This window comes from Chamaea fasciata, unplaced genomic scaffold (assembly GCF_029207755.1).
Source record: "Chamaea fasciata isolate MVZ Bird 193981 ecotype frontalis unplaced genomic scaffold, bChaFas1.0.hap1 SCAF_2, whole genome shotgun sequence".
Taxonomy (NCBI): domain Eukaryota; kingdom Metazoa; phylum Chordata; class Aves; order Passeriformes; family Sylviidae; genus Chamaea; species Chamaea fasciata.
Genome location: NW_027094087.1, coordinates 26,120,303 through 26,147,141, shown reverse-complemented (window position 1 = coordinate 26,147,141; position 26,839 = coordinate 26,120,303). Strand labels below are relative to the sequence as shown.

General features: G+C 48.1%; 1 protein-coding gene across 1 annotated transcript in view; it reads right to left on the bottom strand.

The window, feature by feature from the left end:
* Positions 1-5,241: 5,241 nt before the first annotated feature.
* Positions 5,242-26,839, bottom strand: part of SIDT1 (SID1 transmembrane family member 1) — a 40,065-nt gene continuing 18,467 nt past the window's right edge. The window contains exons 6-25 of the mRNA XM_066175333.1: positions 26,008-26,091; positions 25,784-25,877; positions 24,474-24,545; positions 24,028-24,121; positions 22,856-22,899; positions 18,953-19,024; positions 17,612-17,760; positions 16,929-17,002; positions 16,343-16,409; positions 15,635-15,708; positions 14,955-15,078; positions 13,820-13,937; positions 13,304-13,440; positions 11,619-11,727; positions 10,383-10,459; positions 9,232-9,278; positions 8,378-8,483; positions 7,973-8,083; positions 7,156-7,269; positions 5,242-6,745 (exon numbers count right to left, since the gene is read on the bottom strand). Coding sequence (XP_066031430.1) covers positions 6,683-6,745; positions 7,156-7,269; positions 7,973-8,083; positions 8,378-8,483; positions 9,232-9,278; positions 10,383-10,459; positions 11,619-11,727; positions 13,304-13,440; positions 13,820-13,937; positions 14,955-15,078; positions 15,635-15,708; positions 16,343-16,409; positions 16,929-17,002; positions 17,612-17,760; positions 18,953-19,024; positions 22,856-22,899; positions 24,028-24,121; positions 24,474-24,545; positions 25,784-25,877; positions 26,008-26,091 — 1,830 coding nt within the window. The 3' untranslated portion in view covers positions 5,242-6,682. The remainder of the gene's footprint in view (positions 6,746-7,155; positions 7,270-7,972; positions 8,084-8,377; positions 8,484-9,231; positions 9,279-10,382; positions 10,460-11,618; positions 11,728-13,303; positions 13,441-13,819; positions 13,938-14,954; positions 15,079-15,634; positions 15,709-16,342; positions 16,410-16,928; positions 17,003-17,611; positions 17,761-18,952; positions 19,025-22,855; positions 22,900-24,027; positions 24,122-24,473; positions 24,546-25,783; positions 25,878-26,007; positions 26,092-26,839) is intronic.

Genomic DNA, 26,839 nt, shown 5'->3' with positions numbered 1-26,839 from the left:
TTTGCAGGACCTGCACGATTTTGCAGTGTGTGGCTGAGAAGCACTTACTGTGTGACCCTTGGTCTTCTCTGGAGGATTGTATTTTGTTGTGACAGGGCACTTTGTCATCCTTCTCAGGCCTCTTTCTGAAACCTGACAAGACCAGGATGGAGAACTGTCATTTCATTCCCCTCCCTGAACATGGCAATTTCTGTTGAAGTTCTGTGTAAGTCTCTTTACATGCTGTAAATGACGCTAAATGGTCCCGTGGTGTTGGTGTGGGATCAGGAGACTGCTGTGACAAGAGAAGTAGGCAGACCTCTCTGTGAGGGCCTCATATCAACACTTCCATCCAAATTCTGATAGTTACACTGCTGACTGGCCTCTGGGTAACTTTAATTAAAGAAAAATTTGATCTGTTGTGTAGCCTTTTGGTGTAACTGACTGCCCAGTATGGGCTTTGAATGTTGAACCTAGCCTGGTCCTGTGGTCTGAGAGCAGCTTGTGGGTTTCAGCTTCTCTCATGTTCATGCTCTTGCCTTTAGGAGGAACAATGAGGGACTGGATATTTCACATCAAGAGAGAGAAAATTAGGTGTTAAATTTCTGATAGTTTTTAATTATTAAATTTTTTGGTGTTTTCTTTGTCACTGTAAACTAATCCTGCCTGCCATTCCACATCCACCAAGCTTCTTGCACTTAGTTTTGTAGGTCAGTTTGTGGCACTGCCACGTCGGTGTCTCAGTCCTTCCCCAGGGCCTCAGGCTCTGCTCTCAGGAAGAGAAGCAAATGCTACATCTTAGTCATCCTTCTTTTCTTCAGTTTTCCTTTCCCCTCCCACTGAACCTGTTGTACTTAGCTGTCATGTTAATAAGGCTCACTGTACCTTCATCTGTGCTTGGAGAGGGCAGTTTGGAAAAGGAGCCTCTGCAGATGGAATTATTCCAGTTTACTTGTTATGAAAACCACTTGACAAACAAATACATTTTCTTCAGCAAGCATCGATGGCATCAATTTTCTTTTTCTCCTGAGGACTACCCGGCAATTAACAGTTCCTTTGTTTTTCAAGATACACTTGGAAAAGATTTTGTGGGTTTAGATGCGGTTTGTTAGCCTGAGAATGGCATTTTCTCTTCCATAGTACTTTTTTTGATGGTTACTTACATGGGATTTTTATTGGCTTTGAATGAAGGAAAAATACCCAGTACTGCTTGATCTAGAAAAATCAGCAGTGGAAGGGAAAGGCTGGGCACTAACTGGGGTGGGACTGCCACAGCTGACAGGCATTGTGTGGCTCTGGGTTTCAGCTTGGCCTAAATGATTCCAACAAACACTAGTAAATAATATTGGGCTGGATTGCATGTATGTCAGTGTTGTCCATATTAATCCCTTAAACAGCCTAGGAGAGTAGGAGCAGAGATAAACTAATTGAAAGCAGGCAATAAAATAGGAATGTGTTAATATTTATATACCCTTTTCTTGAGGGAAAGGACCTCATTTAGGAACAGTTAAAGAAAATGAGAACTGAAGTGATTTGAGCTGGGGGCTGAGCCTTACTGGAATGGGTTTTCCAGCTCATACTTCCAGCTTGTCACTGTGCTGCTGCCCAGCTGGGAGAGCACCTCTCGGAAAAAAAAAAAAAAAAAAAAGCACGGTGCTAGTCCCAAGCCTCTGGAACTTTGCACAGATTTCCTACTGCACTTTAAAGCTCTGCTGCTGCTGCTGCTACTACTGTGGTTGGTGTCTGTAGTGCTGTTGCAGGAAACAAGTCATGTGGCAGGGCAACTTGCAGAGGGCTTGGCTGGAGAAGAGGGGCTATTCAATTATTTCTGGTCTCCTGTTGTCTTTTCACCTTTTCTGAGGTACTTGTGCAGACCTGGCTCAAGGACTCAGTCAAACTCTCGCTGTTTCTGGATGAATGAGTGTGCTAAGAGCTGTCATCTTTTGCTGTTTCCTTAGGAAGTTTCATGCTCATCACTTTAATAATGATCCCACTCCCTCTGGCAAAACAGAGTAGCATTGAACCTGTTTATACCAGATCAGTCATATTTGTTTTGTTTTCTGATACAGTGCTGTAAGGAGATCCATTCTTTGCTATCACCTGACCTGTTACCACCTACTGCTGTTCCCTTTCCCCACTGCCATGATCCAGCTTGGGTAGTAGACGCAGGTTTGTGTGAGAGTGTTTTCAATTTCCTACTGCCTCTGTAATCCATAAATTTGAAACCTCAGAGCACCAAGGCTTTATTTATTCCCACTGTGAGATGGTTACTGTGAACTGGTGAGATTTAGCTGAGATTTTTGGTCCTGACAATACAAATTCATACTCTCTGCGAGCAAGCCCTGCTCAGTTACACAGACACCATTTATTATTTGCTGATACCAGCTTTTCTGAGATTTTTTTTAAAAAGGCTTTTTTTCTGCCTCACCAGAAGTATCTTTATGAGAAGGTTTCCAAGTTTGCAATATGTGCTGCTGTTCTGGCAATCACAAGTGTGAAACAACAGAGCTCGTGGGGGGTTGCACCCTGTTCCTGCCTGCTCACTGTGAGAAGGGAAGCAAGTATGGATTTTGCCACAGGAGATTAATCAAAGATGCTGTTGCCCTCCACAATGTAAATTATTTATATTCAGTCCAGAGTATTCTGCTGTGCTTCTGTTTTATACAGCTGTAAATGACCTGGATACAGTCCCAGTGGAAAGTCCTTACTATTTTGTAATGGAAAATAGGAACTCTGCAGTAGAAATCTATAATGAATGAACAGGAACATCATCTTCCAATTGTAAATAAGATCTTACTCTGTTTATTTTGACATCTTTTTACAAATGTGTTGCATTCAGATGTAAATATCCCAAACCATGATCTTGTTCAGAGCTGAGATTTCTATTGTTAAATGTAATACTTTGTTTAATAGTTGTAATAATTATTTGTATAGATATGAACATGATAGTATTTTATTAAAAAAAGGAGAAAAACACTAATTGAATAATGTGTTCTTGTTGGTACAACTTCTTTCCCCACAGAAAGCTATGCCATTCACTCTTAGGTAGAGGTAAAAATAAAAGCTTTGCAGTCAGAGTTTTCCACTGATGTACATTATCTGCATATACCAGAGTAACGCACCATATTAGTTGGAGATACAAAACTATGTCATTCAGAAGAAATAAATACTGATTGTGTAGTATCTAAAAAAATCATGGCAGGTGCTGTCCCTGCCCCAGTGGCAGCGATCACTGTTGAGGTACAACTTCATTTTCTAAAATGCTTCTCATCAGAGTCCCCTTGCGTTGGTTTGGAAGTGGTCTAAGACAGTTGTTTTGTCACAGTTTGAAGCTCAAGGATGTGGTTTGGATGAGAGCAGTATAGAGACTCTGCAAGGTAAGTAAAGGCTTTTTTGGGAGATTGGACAATACTGAAGTTGACAGAATTACTAGGAAACAATTCTTTTCAGGTGTAAACCTCAAAGTTCTTGCAGGCATGGAAATTGCCTTTAGGGAAGGTCTTAATTTTAAAAAAAGGCTGAAGTTTAGTATTGAGACAGAGGGGCTTTTGTTCCTTCAGTGACAGTCAGTGTACAGTTCAGTCATAGCATAGGGGAGGGGGAAACAGGACATGAGGGAGCTGCCTTCCCCTTTCACACTGCAATGCATTTCCCCTGCCTTGGCTGCCCTTCTGCCAGTCCAGAGGCTCGAGGGGGAGCTGTAACAGCTCACATGACACTGTGGTAGTTTTCCTAACCTCTGAGGGGATATTAGTATTGTAAAGAAGCTGTTTCCTTCTCCTTTCAGTTTTACTGGGCAGAATAACTTTACCTACATTTCCTGAGAAAACAGGGAATATATGGAATGCAAGGAAGAAGTTTTTCACAATGAGAATGGTAAAACACTAGGACAGATTGTCCAGAGAGGTGGTGGAGGCACCATCTTCAGAAAGGCCTGGTTGGATGAGGGTTTGAGTAACTTGTTCTGGTAGGAGGTGTCCCTGCCTGTGGTAGTTTGTTTCCCTTTCAGGAGTTTTGACAGCAGCTTATACCAAGCATGGGCACAGCAGGGGGAAGCAGGGAGTCCACTACCAGCCCATGGGCAACAAAAGGGCCCCCTCACCTCCCAACACAATTCCCTGGTGCTGCTCTGCTTTTACCCCTACACATCTCTCTCCCTCCGTGAGCAGAGAAAGGAGAGAAAACAACAGCACGACTCCTGCAAATCAGGGCAGGAGGGTCCGCCATGTACCCAGCAAGCTGCTCTTCCTGCCCCAGGGCAGGGGCTGGAGAAGGACAGCAGCACTCAAACCAAGCTGCATTTCTGGGACAAGGGCTGCAGAGCCAAGCCTGTGACAGCTGGGTGGGAGCACAGGGTGGCTGGGTGCCCAGCCTGACCCCCCAGCAGCCACAGCCATGGAGGGGTCAGTCAGCCACTAGGTGGGAGAGCTGAAGCACAAACAGAGCCCAGCAGGCAGGGCAAGGCGAATAGGAAATTTTAAAAATGGATGCAGCAAGCTGGAAGCACAGAAGTAGCAGGGAAACGATTCCAACCCTTCCTCCCATCTCTCAGGCTTGAGGTGCCTCTCCTTGTATTTAATTGAATTCTGACATGGTTTTCTGTTTGTTCTGTGCTGTTCTCCAGCCTCCCTCTCCCTCCCTGATACCACCTTACCATTCCATGCTGTGCTCATCTCTGCTCAGCCCAGCAAGCCCATATGCTGTTCTACCTCCCACGTCGAGCCTTCCAACTGCTGTTCAACATTATTTTTTCCTCACTTTTCAATTTAGAGAAGAGAACCAGCTTCCTGTCTAGGAACAAATACAAGCTTGGAACAAGGTCTGAGACTACAGATTATGAAAACACAGGGAGAAAGTATATTATATAAAATGCATCCCCAGAACTGGACAAATTTTGGGGCACAGAAGTCCTCCTTCAGTCTAGCATAGCTATCCTGACACTCTCCAGAGCAGCACAGTTCTGCTTGGGAAGATAAAGTCTGGCAGCCTCTTGTGTCATTCCTCCTCCAGCCCTCTCCTGCCCCTGCCCAAGGGACTACAGTGGCAAATAAGAGTGTCTGTTCTTTACTGTGTAGCCTCACAAAGGCAATTTGGTTAAGAGAACAAGCAGGTCATCCACGCCTATGTTCCAGAAACGCCTGTGACAGTTCCAAGGATGGCAGCAGCCGTGTGACACCACTGGGCACCCCTCTCTGACTGCTGTCTCTGCTGCTGCTGCTGAGAGCAGGAGCAAGAAGAATTCAGATCAACCTGCAGAGCACGGAACCAGGAACATCCATTTTATTGACCATCTTGACAAACTCCAACCTTGAAAAAAATAAAAACCAGCTGCTGCAAAACTCTTCAAGGAGATACAGACTCTTGGACTAAAACATCACCACAGTCACCTGCTTTAGTAAGCAGAAGTGGAATGAAACCTTTGCATCACTGGCTACATTCACATACACCAAAGTAAAAATGCTCAGACAGACAAGAATAAGGACAGCTGGCCTCAAAGAACACTTTTTAATTGCAAATTAGCAAAACAGGTCCCACTTCAGATACAAGGCCTGAAATAATTCACACCTCATTCTTGTTTGTTTTTTTTTTTAAATAATTAAGAAACTGGAAAGAATGCAGAAGCATTAAAAACCTCATTTCAGATTCAGACAAGCTGGAGAAGAAAATTTGGTCCACATCTTCAGCTTAAGAGCTCAACACCAACTGCCTCAAAATCTCCTTCACCCTCCCAGCCCATAAGGAAACCTGCTTTGCCAAGGTCATCCAAGGCAAGCTCATGAGAGGAGAAAGTCTGAGGCTGCTGGAAACCCTCCCTGTTCCACCCTGCCCCTTTGGCAAGGCACACAGCAGGAGCCAAGGGCTGCCACACCAGGCCGTGGCTTTGCTGTGTGGTCTCTCTCAGGGTCGCTTGAGGAGAGCACTTGTGGTGCTTCGACAGAGAGCCGCGCTCTGCCAAGTGCCAGCACCGGAGCTGCCAGGGGAGTGTGGCTGTTCAACAGCAGCGACAGAGAGGCTGCAAGAGAGCAAGGTAGGAGGCTCTGAGTCTGGCAAAGCCCTCACAGGCAGCTCTAGTTCACCCACCAATGCTGCAGCCTTGGTTCTGTGGCTCCTCACCAGCTACCAAAGGAGTCTCTCCAATGAGAAGAGGAAAAGAAAAAACACAGTCCACCCACTGCCACCTCAGTCTGGAGTCTTTTGCTCCCTCGGCTGCTGCAGTACAGGAACCAAATGCTCTCCCTGTGCTGCTGAAGGGACTCTCTGAGGGCAGCAGACTGCAGGGTGCAGGCATTAGCTCCCTGTGCAGGAAGATTTGCATGGCACTTCTCAAGCCTGCTCACCAGAGAGGAAATGGAGCACATCAGCAGGAAGGAAGGGAAGCAAAGGTCTCTAACATGCTTCCCTCCTGTTTCCTCCCCCCTCACTGGCTCCAGCACCCACTGCACCCACAAGCCAGAGGGCTGTGCACTGGCCTGGGCCCCTGGATCAAGCCTGCCTCAGAGGATGCGGTGGGAAAGGAGTAACACTGTCTTCCCTCCTGGTCCCACCTCAGCTGCCACAGCACCCCTTCACGTGGGATGCGGTTGTTCCCCTGCTCCCGCTGGGCTGTTGGCCATGGAAGCAGGCTCATCCTCCACGGACACCAGCGGCCCAGTGCCTTTGGCTGAGCGGTTTGGGACACCTCTGCGCCCCTGTCCCCGGGGACTCAGAACACTGGGATCTTGTCCCTGCGCACCGTATCCAGGTCATCATCCAGGGTCAGCAGGACCTGAGGAGGAAAGTGCAAGCCAGATTCAGCTCTTACTGGTCAGGGGGTGTCTGCCTTTCAGACCTTCAGGCCTTGCCTTTATGGGAAGTATTCACAAATCCATGAGTCATTGGTCACAGCAGCAGCTCCTCAGCTTCCCCACAACAGCCGTGTGACCCACAGCCCCAGAGGGAATTTGAGGCTAAGAGGCACTGGGAGAGAAATAAGGTAAAGGAGAAAGCCCGATCTCTGATCCCACTGACAAGGAGCATCCCACTGTGAAGGATGTCTGAAGGCAGAGCCAAGCAGAGGACTTGGGGCACTTCTGTGGAGTTCTGGAGCAGTCACAGCTCCGTGTGGATAGAGGGGAGCAAGGTGTGAAAGGAGAGGGTAAGGCCATCCAGCAGAGTGGGAGGCTCAGCAGGACTCACCAGGAAGGAGAAGAACAAGGCAGCTGCCGAGAGGAAGTGCCAGACATCGTGGTCATCAAAGAATCCCAGCAGGATGCACGGCCGGTTCTTTTCCCGGGACTCTGCTGGAGTCTCCTAGGAAGACAGGCAGAGGGTCAGCACCTGAGATCCACCCCTGCTGGGCCCTTGCTACACCCTATAGGGATCACGCTGTCTTAACCCTCCAAGCAGGATCCAGGCCAGAACTGTGACAAGGGCAGGCCAGAAACAACACATTATACTCGGGCCTCAGAATGGATCTGGGACCACAACCCACATGTAAGAGGAACCCTCTGGTCTCCGCATCTGAGGTCCTGTACAGTGCAAGTTGCACAGCCTCCACCAGACCACACTGCAGCAAGCCCCTCATTTCCATGGAGACGGATGTTAGAAGGCACTCTGTCAGGATTTAATGGCCTCCCAGGTCACCAAGAGCCCTAACAAGCCCAGGCAGGTTGACCCCAGGTGGCTATCTGGATGTCTTCCACCAGCACTAGTCAGGATTTTCCCAGTTTTCCTTCCAGATCCCCAGCTCCTCCTTTGTCCCCTAGGAAGGACCAGTCACCTCCTGATCACCTGGTTATAAACAGCCTCTACACAGCTACAGTCATTTTTGGCTCAGCACAGCTTCCCATGCCCCCTTCACAAGTCTGCTAAATGAACCCTTGAACCCTTTCAGCTCCCTCCCCATGAGTCCCCAAGACTCTTCTCCAGAGTCTTTTTTTGTGCAAAACAAACACCAGGAAGGAAAGGTGATGAGAAAGAGATGGACAGAAGGAACAGTAAAAGGGAAATTTACCTCCCAGCTGCTGAGGGTCTGGAAGAAGAAGTAGAGGGCAGCTGCCCACACCACTGCTGTGGCCACGATGCAGAACATGGGGATGGGCAGGAGCTTCTCAGAGCTGCGGAGCTGCAGACAGGGACACACCCTGAGTTCTCCCCAGGGGACAGAGCCAAGCACAGGGCTCACACACCAACCTGTACCATCTGCATCTGTGAAGGGCTGCCCACCCCCCAAAGACACAGTCCAGCCATCCCTGAAATGGCTACACACTATCCATCCCCAACACCCTCTCACACCCAGAGCCCCACAAAGGTCCCTCTGCAGCACCACAAGAACCCAACTTGCAGCCAGAAAAAAGGCCCATCCCTTTTCCCTCTGGAGACAGGGGCTTCAAGGACAGCTACAGCTGCCTCTTGTTACCTTCATGATGATGTAGAAGGCCAGATACAGCAGCAGGTTACAGATGAAGATTCCCAGTATGTAGGAGGCAAAGTCCCTGGGCCGATACACCAGCCCAAAGATAGCACTGAGAGAGAGGACAGAAGGGACATCATGCAGCTTCTTTCACTGGGGACAAGTACATCCCCAAAACTGACAGCCACACACTGTTCTACCCCCTGCCAGGACAGCAGGACACAGCACCAGTGCCACAGTTTCCCAATTCCCTGGAGGAAATGCAGTGTTTGCTTCTGCTCCCAGCCAAGGAAATTTAGCCATCGTCAGGTGCTGAAGCAACTGGAGACCCCAGAGGACAGGCAAGGGCCCTGGATTGCTTCCACTCCACAGCCAAACACATCTCACTCGTTAGGACCTGGCCCTAGACCTGTACACTTGGTAGAAGGCATGTCCCTGAGAAGCAGCTTTAGTGAAAAGCAAGAGCCTTTTAGCTCTCATCCATGAGCTGATCCCCCCCTTGCAGTTACTGTTGTTAACTCAGGCTCTGTGACTGAGTGTCTGCCAGGTCTCCTGCACCCTGGCTGTGCCAGAGATCTCCCAGCTCCTCCTCCCAGGGAAGCACAACACAGCAGCAGAGTACCAGGGCAGCCCTGCACAAGCTCCCTCAAACATGAGACACCCCAGCTGAAATGCTGCATGGATCTGCCTACCATCCTCATATCAGCCTGCCTGCCAAAACATGGCCGAAGGGCCCCAGCACAGGATTATTGCACAGACACTGCTACATCTCCCCATCACTCCAGGCCACCCGTGTCCCAGTACCAAATCCTGCTGCCCATGTGCACAAACAGACAAAGCACCAACATGCCAGTACTTACAAGGACCAGTTGACCAGGTTCCCAACAATGAGCAGCACCATCCTGTCCTGGAGAAAAAGACACTGATGATCATATGAAATGAAAAGAGTATGCAAAAAGGCCGTTGCCTCAGAAATTTAGGGGAGTTTTATGTGAGGATTTCGAGTCCAAACACCTGGCTCTGTGGGAGCTTTTTTCAGATGGAAACTGCTCTGACCCTCAATTTTAAGAAAGTGTTTCAAGGAGACTAAACATCTAAAAGAAGGACAAGCTCAGCACTTAAGGGATCAACCTCAGGAGGTTCTCCGAATGCTATGACTGCTTCTACTGTTTTTCTAGTTAGATTCCTTCCCTCCCACTGTTTTACAAAAGAATTACTGCAGAGAGCAAGGACGTGCTTGAAAGAGGTAGCAGGGCAAGCTTGGGACAGCATCCTGCATATATTCAGGGAGCCTTTTTTTTCTTGCCACCTCACCATTAGCTGGGGAAGCACTGAAGCAACAGCAGGCAGAAGGATTATATCTGTGGGGCATGTGCATTCATGCTTACAGCTGCTTTCATGATGTAGCTGTTTCAGGCTGGCCAGGCTTATTTCATGCCTGAGTGGACCAAGTTTGCTTATTCAGAGATGGGAAAATAAATAAAAAATTAGGAAGAAGGATGCTCATGGATAAAAACTCCATGTGGCTTCAAGCCCTAATTAGCACTCTTTGCTAAGTAAGGAGAAAGCAATCAGTGGACACAAGGTAACAGCCACCTTTTCTTAACTTTTTGCTACCTACCCTGAGGTGCTGCAGAAATGGCAGTTGCTTTTGCTTAAGCCACAGACCCAAAATATCTGCAGCCTTCCCCAGAGAGGCTGCACTGCGCAGAGCCTCATAGCTGCTCCTCTGAACGGATGCTCCCAGAGAACAAGTGCAAAGGCAAAATCCTGTCATGCTTGTATCACCTTTGCCCTGATGTTTTATTCACCAAGGCTGAGATCAGGGGAGGCCGGGAGGTTGGGGGTAAACCACTCCAGCAGAGACCTACACTTACCCAGCCATTTTGGGGGAAGGAAAACAAGGCAAGCCAGGACCATCACTTTTTCAAACAGCCCCATCTCTTTCCTCTGCACATTGCCCAAAGAAGTGAGGAATTGCGGAGAGGTGCTGGGGTGAGAAGTCACCTACCATGTACATTGGTCGGCTGCACTGCTGGATACAGTCCGTGTACAGCACCATCACTGCTCGCCGAAATATGCCCACATCTGTCAAAGGAGAGGATAAAGAGCCAGAACAGCCAGCACAGCGAGCTCTAAAATGCCTACGAGGAAGAAGCTGACACCCACCAGCTGACAACAGAGCACCCAAGGTGTCAGTGGATTCACGTCTTGCCCTCTGGAAGCAGTCTGTGCTGTGGAAGAGCATCCACCACAGGATGTAGATGGCAGTTGGCCAGAACAACAGGTGAGGACAAAATAAATTTAAAAATCTCCTCTACACTAGCACTGCCCAGAAGTCACACAGGCCCTGCCTGTGTGTGTCAAGAGACTGGCTTTGCAACCCCATCTCTGGAAGAGAGGTGTGTGTATGCAGGAGGGGGGAAAAGCACCTTCCATGGAACAAGCTGCCAGAGCAGGGAAACAGCAGAAACAGGTCCCACAGGTTTTAGAGGGTCCCAGAGGGGCAGAGCACGCTGAAGACACTCCTGCTCTCAAAATCATTGCAGAAGCTTCACTGCAGAGCCATCAGTGGCAGTGGGGATGGACAAACATGCATGAACACACGTTCCCCTTTAGCCACAACAGAGAGCTTGAAAAGGCTCCTGCACCAAGATCTGAGCTCTCCTGTGCTAGATCAGTCCCTTCCTTCCAAGGAACAGGACTGTCAGGGCTGCTGGCAAACTGGTTTCACTTCCCAAGAGCTGACCCCAGGTGGCACACGATCCTGCCTCCCCACACACATCCATGCAATCCCTGGCTGCTACACCTCAGCACAATCAGTTCAACAGGGAAAAAGGAAAGCTGTGGACAGTTACCTGAGTCAGGGCCATCTGAGGCAGACAGGGGCAGAAGAGGAAGAAGAAATAGGTTTATAAGCAGAGCACAAGAGCCAGGCTCCCCAGCAGACCCTGTCCCCCCTCATCCCATGACAGGGTGTAGGTGACCCCTCTGAGCACAGCACTGGGGAGAACTGCAGCTGAAGGGCAGCTCCCCCAGAGCCCCGCAGTGCTTCCATCACAGAGCACACGGCTCCTGCTGATTCCCACTGCTCCAGGAAGCAGCAGCACAAGGACTTCAGAGGCCAGGAAAGCATCAGAGGGATGAGAGGACAGGGTAGCCCAGAAGAGGGGCCTCAGGACTGTGCTGCACAGGCAGGTGAGGACAGGACACACCCAGGAGGAGATGGTTTGGTCACAGCACTCACCAATCTTGAAGCGACCCATGTAGTAGATCTGGGTGCTGAGAGCCAGCGAGGCCAAAACATGGATCATTGAGAAAATAACCCAGAACCACACATCATTTTTCCCAAACACCTGAAAGCAAAGACATTTTTAAAGTAAACTGAACCCTTTTTCAGCAGGTCAGTCCTTTCCTGTCCTAAATCACCATGGGACATTAAACAAACTCACTAAACACAGAAAAAAACCCCTAAACCTTCCAACCAGAAAACAGATCTATAAATTCAAAACAAAGTCCAGAGAAGCAAGAGGAGCTCAGCATCCTGGAGAGGAGACCATTCTTTCTGAATGCCCCCTTTAGACAAGACTGGATGGACAGCAGCTGGCCCAGGGAGCAGAAATGCAGGGACTCCAAGGCCAGGCAAGCTCCCTCTGCTGAGCTGGGCAGCAGCTCTCTGGCCAGGAGGTGGATTTTTATGAAGGCAGTCAAGGAACCAACCATTACTTTAACAGCTGTACTGAAGTAGACCAAAAAGGACAGAACTGCTCGGCAGGCAATTGCTCCTACTGTGCATTTTCATTTTATTTAAGGACTGGAAGTAACCTGCAAGCAGAGGTTAATGCTACATTAAAATCCTAATTTTTCATTCATACACTACGGAGTCCAGAAACTCTGATCTGCCATCAGGCTGTGACCACTTCCCTACCCTGGAGCAAAGCACTCGCCTGAAATTTTCACTTTGTGTGGACAGAGAAAAAAAAACCCACACACCAAAGAGCAGGCAGAAAAGCCACCTCTCCATGAATGGAACAAGGGAGACATGCTGCTTTCAAGCTACACTGAACAGCTTCAAAGCATCCCACAAAAGAAGACAGAAGCGATCCATACTAAAGTCTCAGTGTGCTGAACCTTGTCAAGATCTACCACACCTATCAAGAGATTCTTGGGAAGTCTCAAGGTCACCAGCTCCTCCTGCATGCCTTATCCCACAGACAGTCTTGTAAACAGAGACCTCTGCATTACGTGATAGTGAGGAGCTAACAGCCCACTGGGATCTAGCTGCTGGTTCAGAGCAAGAATTCCATAGACTTTGCCTGGTTACTGATGAATGAAAATGAGTCCCTCAAAAGAAGAGAAGTGGACACCTCCAAGGTAGCTTGTAGCTTCTGCTCCAGTGCCTTTCCATAGGCAGGTACGCCAGCAATTTTCCTGAGAGCCCCCCAGACATTATCCTAGCCCTGCTCCTCTCCAGAGACAGGAAAATCAACTGCAAGAGCTGTGACAAACAACACGGTGTATTCCAAAGGGGAGAAATAGGCACAAGCAACTAGGTATAAGTTACCTGTCTTGGAAGCCCAGCCAGCCTCACCCCTCTTTCCTCCAGTGTGAATCACACCAGAGGAAGACCATCTGTGTGCTTGGACACGCACATCTGGATGCATGAATTTCTCCTCTTGAGAAGGATAGCACGTGGTAGGCAAAGCCCAAAAAGCCCCAACCTAGAGGCAACTGTTCTGCTCTTCTCCTACCTGAAAGCTCAGAGGAAGGAAGGAGGAAAGCCCAGCAGAACTGAGAATTCAAATGCTAACAGCTGCTTAACACACTCTTATCCTACTCAGCTGCTTTCCCCAGTCATTTTCACACCTAAACCACGTTCCCAGCCATGCCACCTCCTTCCCAGAGAAGCAGCAGAGTAAGAGGGAGCCATACCACTCCAAGGACAGCCAGGGAGATCACCAGAGCAAACGAGGCATAGGCGGAGTAGGCGCTGGCATTGATGTCTGGGTGCCGAGTCTGGTAGAGCTTGAGCATGCACAGTCCCGCGATCATGTACATGAAGGAGGTGTCTGTGGAGCAACACAACAGCAACAGTGCAAACAGTTACTGCCAGTGGCCCCAGAAAGCTGCTCCAAGGGCACACAAAGCATCAGGAATCTGTGCCTGCCAGCCTTGGGTTTGGCCCTGCTGCTGCACTACACTGTACAGCACTTTGTGTTTAGCCACCTTGCAGCAACACGTCTTCTGTGCTCTGGGGCAATAAAAACCAAAGGGGATCAGAAAATAAGTGCCCACGGGGCATCACAACCTCCTGACTGAGCTTTGAAACAGGGAAGCTCCAGGGAGACTTGCAAGGGTAGAGAGGTTGGAAACATCAGCAACTCAGCAAGTGACAGAAAATGGCAGATCCTAGCTCCAGCTCAAAAGGAGAAAGGTAACTCAGCTTACCAAACTGGAAATTGGAGTAATTAGGGCAGACGTGGTAACAGGCACTGAGCACCCCTTCCATCATCAGAGCAATGCCCATAGCATAAAACAGACCAAAATGCTTTGGGATCCCATAGTCCTGGAAGAGAACAGAGCTGTACAGTGAGTGCCCTCAGTGTCCTGATCACAGGCAAGCTTCCATTCTCCATCACTTCAACCCTCCTAACTCCTAGACAAGTCCTCCAGTCACCAGTGCAGCACAGTGTTCTGTGTGCAACCACAGGCTCTGGATTTTGACACGTGGCATAGCCAGGTGAATCCACAGGCAGCAAACCTAAGCTAATCACACTGGAAGTTCTGATCTGAAGACCTCAGTGTCTTGGGCACTCATATCAAGAGACTGCAAATCTCTGTCCTCTACCTCATGCCATGCTACATCCTGCCCAAAATGGAGAGAGGACTGACCAGAATTGCTCTTGTGGTCAGTAGGGTCTTAGAAGCACCTGAGCAAAGCCCATCAGCCAATGTGAAAAGGCATTTCCATCACAATTTGGCCAAGATTTCACCTGAAAACCGCAAGCAGCAGACCCTTACTACTGCTAATGCCTTTACTTTCTACCAAGCCCATGAGAACAGAGCTGTTTGTCTCCAGAAACCACCAGCACCTCTGTCCACAGGGCTGCAGATTTCTCCACCCTCTCCCACGAGAGACTTCAGAAGCTCTGGCTACAAGAAGCTCTGCCTCAGAGACTGAGGCAGCCAAATTCCTCTGAGTTACCATAAGGAGCTCTTGTGTAAGACAAATAAAACTTCACTATGAAGAGAAGCATTTTGGGACACTCCTGCTGTCCCAGTTCCTCCACAGCAAGCGCTGCAGGAAAAGCCAGAGCCATGGGAGTCCTTCCTCTATTAATCTCCTTGTCTTCACAGGCCCAGTCTGGGTCAGTGAATTATGGACACACTGTAAGCAGTAAAGCTCTGGGGTGTGCAGGAACACAAGCATCCCACCTAGACCCTTTTGCACAGGAGGAAAAAAAGAGGAAGATTCAACCCTCCAGTGAGGAAGACAAGTGGAAACCCATTGTGTATCACTCTGGTTTTTGAGTTCACTCCACCTTCCCTGCCTCCACTCAGCCCCAGGCAATCTGCTTCCTACCAGGGTGTAGATATCTTTCATCTCCATGGCCCGACGGTGGAGGATGTCCCTGCGCAGCACAATGAGGAGGAAAAGGAAGCCCAGCATCATGTGGCCCACGTTGCTGAGGATGTTGTTGAAGGCACTGCAGGAAAGAAGAAGGTTTAACACAAAGGCAGCCCAGCAGCAGGAAGCTGAACCCTGAATCCATTTTGCTGAATCCATTTTTCTCCCCCTTCCACCACCTTCCACCTCAGCAGCTGCAGAACTGCAATTTTACTCTCTAGGTGACAATTTCAGTTTGAATAGTTCACCTGTCCCGGTTAATTTAACACTTCTTCTGTGAGATTCCCAACCCTGGGCTTTCTTTGCACTCCCACATTAATTTAGAGAAATGCTACACTGGAAGGACTGATCTGAATTTCTTTGTTGGATACAAGTGTCCAGTAGAGCACGGGAGCACCTCATTGCTGTGCCAATGATTTGCAAGGGGCACCCAGGTGCCACAAGTTCCAAGGTGCACGTCTCACTGCAACAGAGCACCACTGCTGAGCAAAACACGAAGAACAGAGTCCTAAACTCCCAGGGGTCTTATCAACGTTGCTACTGTGAGCCTGGCAAACATAAAATCCTGACCTGGGCACAGCACAAACACTCAGGAGGCACGAGACAAACATGGAGTGACAAAAGGGCTCACTCACCTCAGAACACCAAGGGGATGAGCACACAGGAAGTTGTAGTAGCAAATGTCCTGATTGCCTGTCACATTCACTACCTGGAGAGAGAGCAGTTGGGAGGCCTGGCATCAGCAAATCCTCCCTGCTCTGGGGGGTTTGCCCCATGAAAACACCACACAAACACAAGGTGTACCAGGACACAGCCCAGCCCTAGCACTGGCACAGGGCAGTACTGACATCTGCAAGCAAAGCTTTTAGGGTGGGACACAGTGTTGTCACAGGTCACAAACCTGGTAACAGTCTTCAGAGGAAACATTGTGTGCTCTCAAACACTCACCCCCCACAAGAGACCTGCTTGCAGATACCTGCATAACAGCAGGATAGCAAAGGTTGGGAGAAGGGAGGAGAAATCACAGCAAACACTATTTGCTCTTAGAGATAACATCAAATTCCTACTGCCTCTAAAATGAAACAGGACCCAAATGAGACATCAGTTGAGCTGGAGACTAGCACAACTCCCACTTCCCAAGCAGAAAAAGCAGAAGCGAAAGCCCAATGGGCCAAGCTCACTGTAACATCGACACAGTGCAGCGAGAGCAGATAAGGTAAACTGCTCCTCACACAGAGCAGAACTCCTGGGTGATCCCAGTTTCACTGTGACTGTCATCCTTGCACATCACAACCACAGGACAAGTTTAAAGCAAGAGGGGACAGCCACAGAGCCAAACGCACCGTCTGGTAAGTGATGACGAGCTGGATGACCGGCAGAGCATAGAACACTGCAATGGTGATGATGTTCCTGCAGAGGGGAGACAGCAGCAGCTGTTATACACACACCAAAACCAAGGCTGCACACCCAGAATAAAGCCCCATAGTGCTCGTGGAGGAATGTGCACACCTCACTGCTCTGGGGTTATGATCTCACTGTGATCCCCTGAAGCAGAGGAGCACATGTGCTCATGCACACGGGAGGCAAACGAGGCAAATGCTAAGGGCACAGGATAAGCCAGGATGTTGGCCACAAGCTCATGTGTTTGAGTGCCAGTTTCTCCCCTTACCATCATGTTCCAGTGCACTGGTTGTTACCACGCTTAAAAGCAATGATGCAAAACAGAATCCATTGCCAGGATCATGTGTGCTCTGGTACACAAATATCCTTACTTGAGGTATGTGGGATCTACAGTTACTGATTGAATAGGGTCAGAAGGGGGTAACAGGATAGTTCAGGAGTGGTTCAGAAGAAGGGCATACACTCAGACACCACAACCAGAGACTCTGAATCCAGAGTTTGGGCCTTACCAGTTTGCCTTCTCCTTACCAGAAATAGATTTTGTATTTTTTGCTGACAATCCTTCGGTCTTTCCTGGACAAGTCTGATAGATAGAGGAACACCTAAAGCATTGGTGGGTGGGGAAAAAAGAGGGAAGAAAACATAGAAGAATCAATGTAGATTACAGATGCCAGTAGAAGATCTTTACACATTTGCAGCTTGGCGGTATTTGGACTGGTTTTACACCGTGCACTGTGTCCCTTAATTCTATGGGAGTGAATTCCACAAAATCCTTCGACCTCCAAGAATGGCTCCAACCACACAGAGCAGTGTAGGATGACAAAAGGAGGCAGTTTGAGAGGTGCTAGCTTAAACCCCCTCTGTACATACACAGTACTCACACTACTTGTACTAAATAGCCACCTACTGTTGCAGATTATTTGCTCCCTATCTTCACACCTCCTTGAACTTTCTGGGACACTCTCTGGGCATTTTCCTCCTTTCTCAATAATCCCCAATACATTCTGATTTTCCACATTAAAGCACTCACTTCAGCAGCACAATTATCACAGTGGGAAAACTTTCAGTGACTGAAAAAAAGACTAAGAAGCACACCGGGCTGTTTTAGGTGAAATCCACCCTGGAAGGGAACAGGATTTTTGAGATTTCACTGAAGTGACCATTCTGGTCATGGCCCAGCAGGAGGGCCACAGCTGCAAGAGCAGCCATACCTTGGTGCGGATGATGTTCTTATCGCTCTCGATTTCCGGCATGGTGTCGAAGTCGCTCTCCTCCTCCACGGAGCTGTCCGTGTCCGAGCCAGCTGGGGGCCTGCGCTCCGGGGACGACAGCTGGCGTCCACCACTGGAGCTGGACTCGTCTGGGCCAGAGCAGGGAGAAAGAGACAGGCAGGGTAAAGGCTAAATCCCCCTATGCACTGCAAGAATAAAGCTGTTCCAGGTGCTCTGATGCTTTGACAAGTTGATATGGCTGGTTCAAGGCAAAAAAATTTTCCATGATCCCAAACCTTCCTAAAAGTTTTAGGTGATCAGCTAAGAGCAGTTTGAAGGACCATTATCTTTTCCCCTCTCTGCAGTATTTTAGTTTTCACTCTGCTTTTATTCTATTACTTTCATCTCTTAACATTTTCAACTCTCTACTAGCCTGGGCTCTGAAATCCGGAATTCTGAGATAAGAAAATACCTCTGGAGAAAGAAGCAGACTGCTAGACACTCACCTAGTTAACCTTCAGATTTTATGTAAGCTTTCTATATAGCTAAGCTTTTCTAAAAATACTGTAGAATAAAAATCAAAGAAGAAAGTCGACTTTTCAAAGCAGGCAGAGTACCAGCTTTGGTCCCTTTGCATCCCCAGTACTGGTCACGTACCACAGGCTGGGCAACTCCCAGCTCATTGCCCTCATCGACATGGGCAGAACACAGGCCTCTTTCTCATTTCCCAAATGCTTTTAAAAGATTTCTTTGGGAAAAGGGGAAGGATGTGTAAAGTGGTCATTAAGCCCTCAGGAAGCTTTTTTCTCCTCTGCTGCCAAGGCATGATTCGCCTGCTGGCAGTATGACATTATTTCTTCCCCAGTGAAACCCCTGGAGGCAAGAAACCCCGATTGTGTCTTGCTTTATGGCACACAACCCTTCAGCCTCCCAGGGACAGGCATGCTTTGGTTTAAAGGCAGGCTGTGAGCTAATAACAGGCTCCTGGAAGGCTTCTTGCAAGGGACCTTTGTCAGTCACTAGTGAATGTCCTGTCTGAAGCAGCATTGTCACCCACAGCTCTCAGGTGACTGTAGCTTTGTCTAAGACACATTTCCAATGACAGTCTCTTGGGGCATCTCTTTCTGATTTGCCACTTTTATTATGTAGGTGCTTTTCCCTAAAGTGCAACCTGAACCTCACAAACTGCAATTTGGTTGTTCGGGTTTGTTTTTTTAATACTTGCAAGATGCTCTTAAAGTAGCTTGCAGCTTTATTCTCCTCTGGTGTTAAATCACCCTAAAAGTGCCTTCCACCCCATGGACAAGCCTCCCTGTGCCCCAGTTCTGGAATATACCGTACCAATAGCACCGTAGCTGCTTCCCTCAGGAGTGCTGGCTGAGATGGGGTGTGAAGAAGTCATCATCCCAGATCCTGCAATGGAAACAGACCCAGGAGGGACAGTTAGTTTCATGTCAGTGCTTCAAAACATCTCTGAGGTGAATCCAAACAGCTTGAAGAGCTGGAGGGGCTTGGGAAAAGGAACATTTCTCCAAACAGATGGCAGTCTCCCTCTAGAGCATATTGTGCAATAGGGAAGTCCTTGTTCTGCAGTGTGAAGGAAACCCATTCCCTTCAGCCTTCCCACACAGGGTGCCAGTGAGTGTGGCAACATGAGCCCCCCTCCAGCACCCTGCACAGATCACACTGTGGGGCTGCAGGTCTTGGCAAATTTTAGAGCAAGTCTCACGATGTTCTTAACAACATTCTGAATTTCTAATTCTTCTCTTTCCCCATCTCATGCAGCTCTTCAAATCTATTCAAATACCGCTACCTTCAGCTATCCCTGGAAGAGTCACACACTTTGGCAGGACAGCTGCTACATAATTTTAACCAATCAAGCAGAAACAACAAAAAAATGCTTTATGCAAAAAGTGGTAATGATCTCGTGCTGATGACAAGAAGAGCAAGCCTTTGAGGGCTAGAAACATCCTGCCTCCTGCCCACATTTATGAGGCAAGGAGGAGTGCTCTCCTGCCTCCACATTCCCTCTCTTTGCTTCCAGTGGTGGAGCTCAGCAGCTGACCTGCATGGCAGGAAGCAAAGCCAGCTGAATCCCTTCACAGAGGTCAGTCACAAAAGGGAGGGAAGCAAGGGCAGCAGGAGCAGGACCATGTTTTCCAGTCGTGACAAACAGTGAGACAGGTTAAATTGCTTTAAAGCTTCACCCCTGCAACAGTATCATGTGGTCAGTCAGCAGCAAAGCAATGCAGAATGTGGCACAGTATTGAAAGCCTTACTGCAGCCTGGCAATGGCCTGGCTTCCCAAGCTGCATCTCTGGCTTCCCACTACATGACTGGTTTTAAACTGACGGGCACAGGCAGAGTGCTCTTTCCAAGGGGAAATTCTGGGCATTTCCCTAACACCTTGCGTAGGTTTTTATACCATTTTCATTAACCACAAATGTAGAGAGATCTAAAACTTGTCCCTGACTGACCCCAAATCAGGGAAGCACTCATACAGCAATGATATCTGATATTTCAAGTCCCAATTACTGCTTTTCTTTGGTATGTCTGCTGTGCTTGTTGGGCTGGGGGCTAAGACTTGGTCTTGGATTTCAGCTCCTTTACGCTTCTGGCCCATCCCTCTAACAGAGAAAACAAACAGCTCAGAGAAGCACCAGAACATGGCACACACTGAGCACCAGAGGGAGGGCTCTGGCACACTGCAGCCCCCAGGTGACAGACCTTGAGCCCTGAGCTGAGACTGGCAGGGTGTTGCGGTAGGTTGCAGCAGGAGAAAGATGCAGCTTCTACTCATCACCGCCAACCCAATCTCCCTTTCTTATGGAAGCGTTTCCTGTTGCTTTAAAAGTTGTTTGGAAATCCGGATCACTGGGAAGTGGGCAAAAGCATTTCCCTATGTTCACAGCAGCAAGGCACAAGCACAATTCCTAGGCCTGTCAGTCCTGTTCAACAAGGATACTCCCTCCTAATTTTAGACCAGGCTTTATTCTCTCAAGTGACCTGTCAACCTTCTCTCCCAAGTTACCAAAGATTTAAATCCAGATCAAGCAGGCAAGCCAAGGAGAAAAGGAACTCTGCCCTGTCTCCAACAGCCACTTTGGACCCAGCTCACCCACTAATTTCCATCCCACTTCCCACTGTGAGAGTGAGTCAGCAAAGTAAATGTACCACACCAGGCGTGGTTCCTCCAGCTATTGCCTCCACCAGATAGTGAGGATGTGGAAGGGAAGGTGCGCCATGGGATTCAAAAAAAAAAAAAAGTGAATCACAGAAGCCAGAAAAAAGGTGGACAAGAGCAAAGAGGCACATGCAGTGGCAGGACATTCCAAGACCAATGGCAAAGACACATTGCTGAGCACTTCCATCCAGTTCCTTGGTGGGGGAAAGGAATGGGGAGTAACAAAGAAAGCAAGATCCAGGGGTACTCAGGGAGGGAAAGAAATTCCAAAGGGTGGGAAGGGAAGAAAAAAAAAACCAACAGAGAAAGCCAATGTATCCACTGATCTGGAAGACAGGGAAGATGCTAATTACCATTTTATAAGCATCAGTCAGACACACCCTGAAGAGACAATAGATGAAGAAACAGCTCATGGGTAGGCCATGATTCCTCCCCAGAGGAAAGGATGTGGTTGCAACATGCAGTGCCAGGTATGTGAAAGTGGCAATGGACTACAAGGGAGAGGACAGGTCACAGAAGCAGTAGGTGCCTCTGGGAGGAAAGCTGTGAAGGAACAGTGCTCCTCTCTCCCTTCACAGGAATGCTGTTCAGCAGTCCTCCCGGCTCAGCAACCTAGTTCTCTACTCTCCAGGTCCATACTAAGTCCAGTATCTGTGCCCTGCAGTTTCTTTGGGAACTTTCCAAACACCAGAATTTAACTCCCACCTCTCAGCAGGGCAGCTCAGAAGGCAGCTTCTAAGCTGCCTTCAGCACATTAAACCTCAGCTGCAGCATCAGCAGCACTCCCTGGGACTTCTGGTCTCACCTGGCTGAGACTGTGCCTCCTTGTCTTAGACAGTGATTCCTTGTCAGCACCCTGGAGCTCTTCCACAGCCTTGGACAGGCCCCTTCAGCTTACCCAAACTCCTCAACACACAGGCCTTTCCCATTTCTCCAGTCCTTAAAACTTGCTCTTGTTTTATACCAGGATCCATCCCAAATGATATAAAATTAGAATATATTTATGGACATTTTTACAGTTCCCCTGTTCAAAAAAACCCCTTTCACACATATTCCAAATACAGGGATACATGGGAATCTTAGTGGCTGACAAAGCAAGTCTAAGAATTCAAATGCCCCCAGGTCCTCAGCAGAAATATTTAGCCAATTAATGCCAGTCAGAGTGAAGTTCCACTGCTGATCCTTTAAAACACAGCTCAGTTATACCACCATGCTTATCTGATGGTATGTAGCAGACCGGAGAGACTGAAAACACTCGGCATCAAAAAAGGAATAACATCAAGAACCTTTCAATGCTGCCAAAGTAACGTCCTCCCTTCCTCCAGGAGAGAGGTACAAATGACCTCAGCACCACCACTTTGTACTACTTTGCAGGCACTAAATATTTAATCAAAATGAAAAGACTCCCACACTTCACCAGAAAGCAGGAACTCCCAGTGCCCCTCATCCACATGACAAAAACTTCCATCTTTCACTGGTGCTTCTAGGATGCAGTTCTGTTTTTATAAGGCAGAAGGCTGCAGCTTGTGGAAATGTGGGTGCAGCACAAAGTAAACTGAATCCAATGCCAACACAAATATCATAAACACCACTACCTAACTCTGCTAGTCATTCATTCACCTGGCTTCCAGTGAAAGACAATTTAACATTTAAATTCAATTAAGACATTAAAAGACCCCATGCTTAAACCAGGCAGAGGAATTCTTAAAGTGTAAGAGCTGACATACTCAAAAGTGCCTTGTTTAAAAATCAGCAGACCTGGCATCAGGAACATCAGCCTGTAGCCAGGTCTAGGCAAGGCTTGCCCTTCCTCCACCCCTTTAAAAGGCAGTTCCTAGGAGTAGGAGTCAAGACCAGGTGCAGGGCACCTGGCTTCAAAGGCCCTCGTTTGTGAGGGCAGAGAGGAAGCTCTAACATCTTTCCTCAGCACCAGAGACTATGTGAGCTACCAGGGAAGATAGCTCCAGGTCAGAAAGTACTTGACTGAGAGCCTGTCCTTTGCCTGGCCTGGGCCTGTGTTGTTCACTCAAAGCTGTCACACAACAGAGAAGAGACCTTACCATGCTCAGGACTCAACCTCCCAGCTGAAGCCTTCCTCTGAACCCTGCAAAGCAAGAGACAGCACTCATGAGACAGCCAACAAATCTCATCACCTGCCAGCCACGGCAGGATTATTTAGGATACCAATAGGTAAATATGGTGCAAGCCCTAAAAAACCAAGTAAAACAAACAAAAATAAGCACAAACGAAACACACATACACAACAATGAAATAGAAAAATACTGTTTGGACTAGACACAACTCAGCCATGATTGCTTTCTGTCCACCTCTCTAACTTCCAAAGCTACAGAGGGGTTTTTTTATCCCCTCAGCTATCCACCAGAGGCAGGACAACCATTTCCATGATTTATCCCATCCTTCACTGCTCAGTATGTTGGGAGAGACCCTCACACCACCTTCCCAAACCCATCTTCCTTGCTCAGGAGACCAAGCATGTATGAATCTACTGAAGGGGCAGCAGGATCTAGAGGCACTCATTAGCATGATGCTTAAGAAGCCCGTATCACCTCTGTCAACGCAGATGTCAAGCAGAATTTGGTTAAAAACAAAAACAAAAAAGCCCCCCCACCAACATATTCCCACAACACAGAAAAATACCAGCAAATAAAAGCACACACTTAAGTGATTACATCATTGAATTGTTCCAATGAAATGTATTTTTCCTGATGTATCTTGAAGTTAAGCCATGCCCATGCAGACATTCTTCAACATTCTTCTCCAACACAAGCCCCAACACTGGCCACACAACGTTTGGGGCAGGGGAGGCAGAAAAGGAAGGAAACCAGTGTTCCTGGGATTCCAAGGCTCTATTTGTGTCACTGCCACTTACTGCAGTACTCAGTCCAGCATGCTCTCACACTCCATACCCCAGACTGGTCTCTTCACAATTCCCACCTGCTGCCCAGTGTCCTTATAGAAGAAAACACAGGGTTGGGGCACTACAAGATCTAGAGGGCAAACCCTTAGATTTTTATCCTTCCCATGGTCCCCATAGTAGAGGAAGAAGTATTTTCTGGCTGATGGTCAGTAGGAGCCCACTGAATCATCAGGGACTTCTTCAGCTGCTCTTCTTAGATGCTTGCCACCTGCCTCATCCCAAGTTTTCTGCAAGGTGTGGTGTCCCTGATGATAGGAAACAGAAAGGCTGTTCTTTTATAACCCCCAGACTCACCTAATGTAGTGCACAAAAGCAACAATCACTGAGCCCAGGTAAAAGGAGAGGAAACCTAAGAAGCTGAAGAACATGGCCTGGACATAAACAGACTCTGAGGAAAGAGAAGGGATCAGTCAGTTCACAGAGCAGGAATAGCACCTCTTAGAGTCAGCACACTTCCCAATACCACCTTGTAAAAATGCCCAGCCCCAAACAGCCCTTCCAAACCCATTTGCTTTCTTCAAAAGGAATTGAAAAAGCCTGTCCAGCATGATCTCCCCCCATTTCTTCACCCCCAGTGCTAGCTGGTGTGCCACACAGCCCTTCCTGGAAGGGAGCAGGCTCCAAGTGGTTTTGTCTCCTTTGCTGGTGCTTTCTGCACCATTCCTTCAGAGGCTGCTGGCCCAGTGATACCCCTCTATTGAGAAGTGTAAAGTTGCATTGCTCTGCCCAAAGACACTGACTTTTAATGGAGGGCACAATCGTCACTTGAAGGTTCTTTGTCCGCTGCAGGTTCCAGGTACGGTTGACATTCCCTGTGAGATGCACAGTGTGCAGCAAATAGAAAAACAATCAGCATTAATGATTTCTGGCACTGATCTTGGTTCTCTGAACTTGCAAAAACAACAGGGTCTGGCTTTTCACTAAAACGTGTGGGTGGATTTGCTTTAAACTGTTCTCTGATCTGTCAATATACAGCCCTTCCCAAATGTTTCGCCCTTCCTCCCTGTTCACAACCTGCTTTTCAGACTAGAAATCCCTGCTTCAACCTTCTGCTTATTGCTTAAGTCTGGATGTCTGAATCCCAAAGGCATCTCATCTCCTATTCATTTAATCCCCAAAGGAGAGATTCTCTCATTACAGGTAGTGGGAGTCCACTTTTGCCTTTGGCCACATTTCTGTGAGTAAAACACTTCTGTGCAGGATGCCACTCTAGAAACTCACTCTGTTTCTGCAGAGCTTAGCACACCTGGCCAGTACAGCTCTGCTGACAGCACTAGGATGAGAGAATGACACCCCAAAAGGCACAGTGGTTTTTTTTTTGTTTTTTTTGTTTTTTGTTTTTTTTTTTGTGGGAAAATTGGGGCAGAAAGGTGGCAGGGGAATAGTAAAAAGCTGCTGAGGGAGCCCAATAGGTCTGTTGGTTGCAGTCTTGCTTCTTCTACTGGGAGGAAACTTTGAGGCTTTGAGAATAGGAATGTTCCCATTCCAGTTACAGCCACCACATGACTGGTGGAGACTTTGCTTTTACCACTGCCCAGCAAGTGGACGCAGTGTCTTCTAGTTGGAAAAGACACTAAAACAAGCCTTTTGTAAAATTATTCTCCCCAAATTACCAATTTTTCCTGTTCCCTCAAGTTCAGAGCTGTCACAGATCCCAAGATAGCAGTAGGAGAGGCTCTCTGCAGGAACTGAGAATCCATGGAGCCAAGAGGATAATATAGCAGCAGGGAGCAGAGGTGAGAACCAAACAAAAAGCTGTAGGCAGCATTGCCTGGGTGTCTCCAGTGTCTCCCAAGGCACCAGTGGTGCTGCTGAAAAGCACATAATCCCAGGCATTCCAGGCACTGTACTAGCCAGCCACCTCCTGCATTTATCAAGACTTTTAACCTGCCCAACAATATCAAATTGATACTACATTCTTCCTCACAACTACCTGGATAAGACAGAGGTACATAACCACAGGGTGGCATCCTACAGGAAGGTCTCAAAAGACACCCATTGCTCCATCATTCAGATGCAGCAGTCAAATCCACCTCCCAGAACAACTTACCATGAATTGAAGAAGGCACAGAACCCCCACAGGCATAATCCTCCGGCTTGATGACAAACACAACGAAGAACTGCTCACCTGGGAAATCTTTTCTCTGCACAGAAGGATGGAAGAAGACAGAAAATCCATGAGACACAAAGCCTCTCCCCTCCAACCGGCCAGAGATCAGGTTTGAATTGCTACACAGACACCAGAAAACGCTGGGACACAAATCAGCATCTCACCTGCACAGTTATGGCTGCCTGCTTTGTCATAGACTGGTAAACTCCATTGAACTCCACGTTATGGTCCAGGTCATACACTGGGCACTAAAACAGACAACTAAGGGTTAAACCAGGGACAACATCCAAATTATTTTCAAAAGAAGCCAGCTGGGAAACACAGCACAGAACAGCAAAAAAAAAAAAAAAGCCCCAGTTGGGGTATCCAAGGGAACAGAACATCCTGGATCTCTGTCTGCTCCTACACTGCAGGATCCCGCATCATTCAGGGAGGGGGAAAAGAGAATGAGTATGGGGCTATTTCCCAGCTGCAAGCAACAGCCAACCTCCATGACAGGGAACACCCCAGGAAAGGGGATGAAATATACAGAAAGAAAATTGAACTGGAAAGGAAGAGAGACATCATGTCTGAAAATCAGAAGTTCCCCAAACCGCCTTGAGCCAGGGGAGAGTCAAGTGAACAGCACTCTTCCTTCCCTGAGCCACCAACATTCCACCCAACACCCTCCATGGAGAGACAGACCCACATCACAGGGCAGCAGGGAACCTTACAAGGGAGACATAAATCCCCTATGTGGAATATGTTCCCTATGGATAGGCTAGAAAGGAGCAGCTTGTTCACCTATTAACAACAAAAGTCTCTGTATGAGCTGCTTGAACTCAGCATCTCTGCCGTGGTCTCCTTCCCACAGAATTTTAGTTCCTCTTTCAGGGGCTCCCTTCACCACCACCACCAGGGCAAAGCCATGCCTAGGGCTATTCCCTCTGCAGGGCACAGAGCCCTCACAGATAGACACAACTCCAGCAGCCAGCTCCTCATCCTTCTCTGCTCACT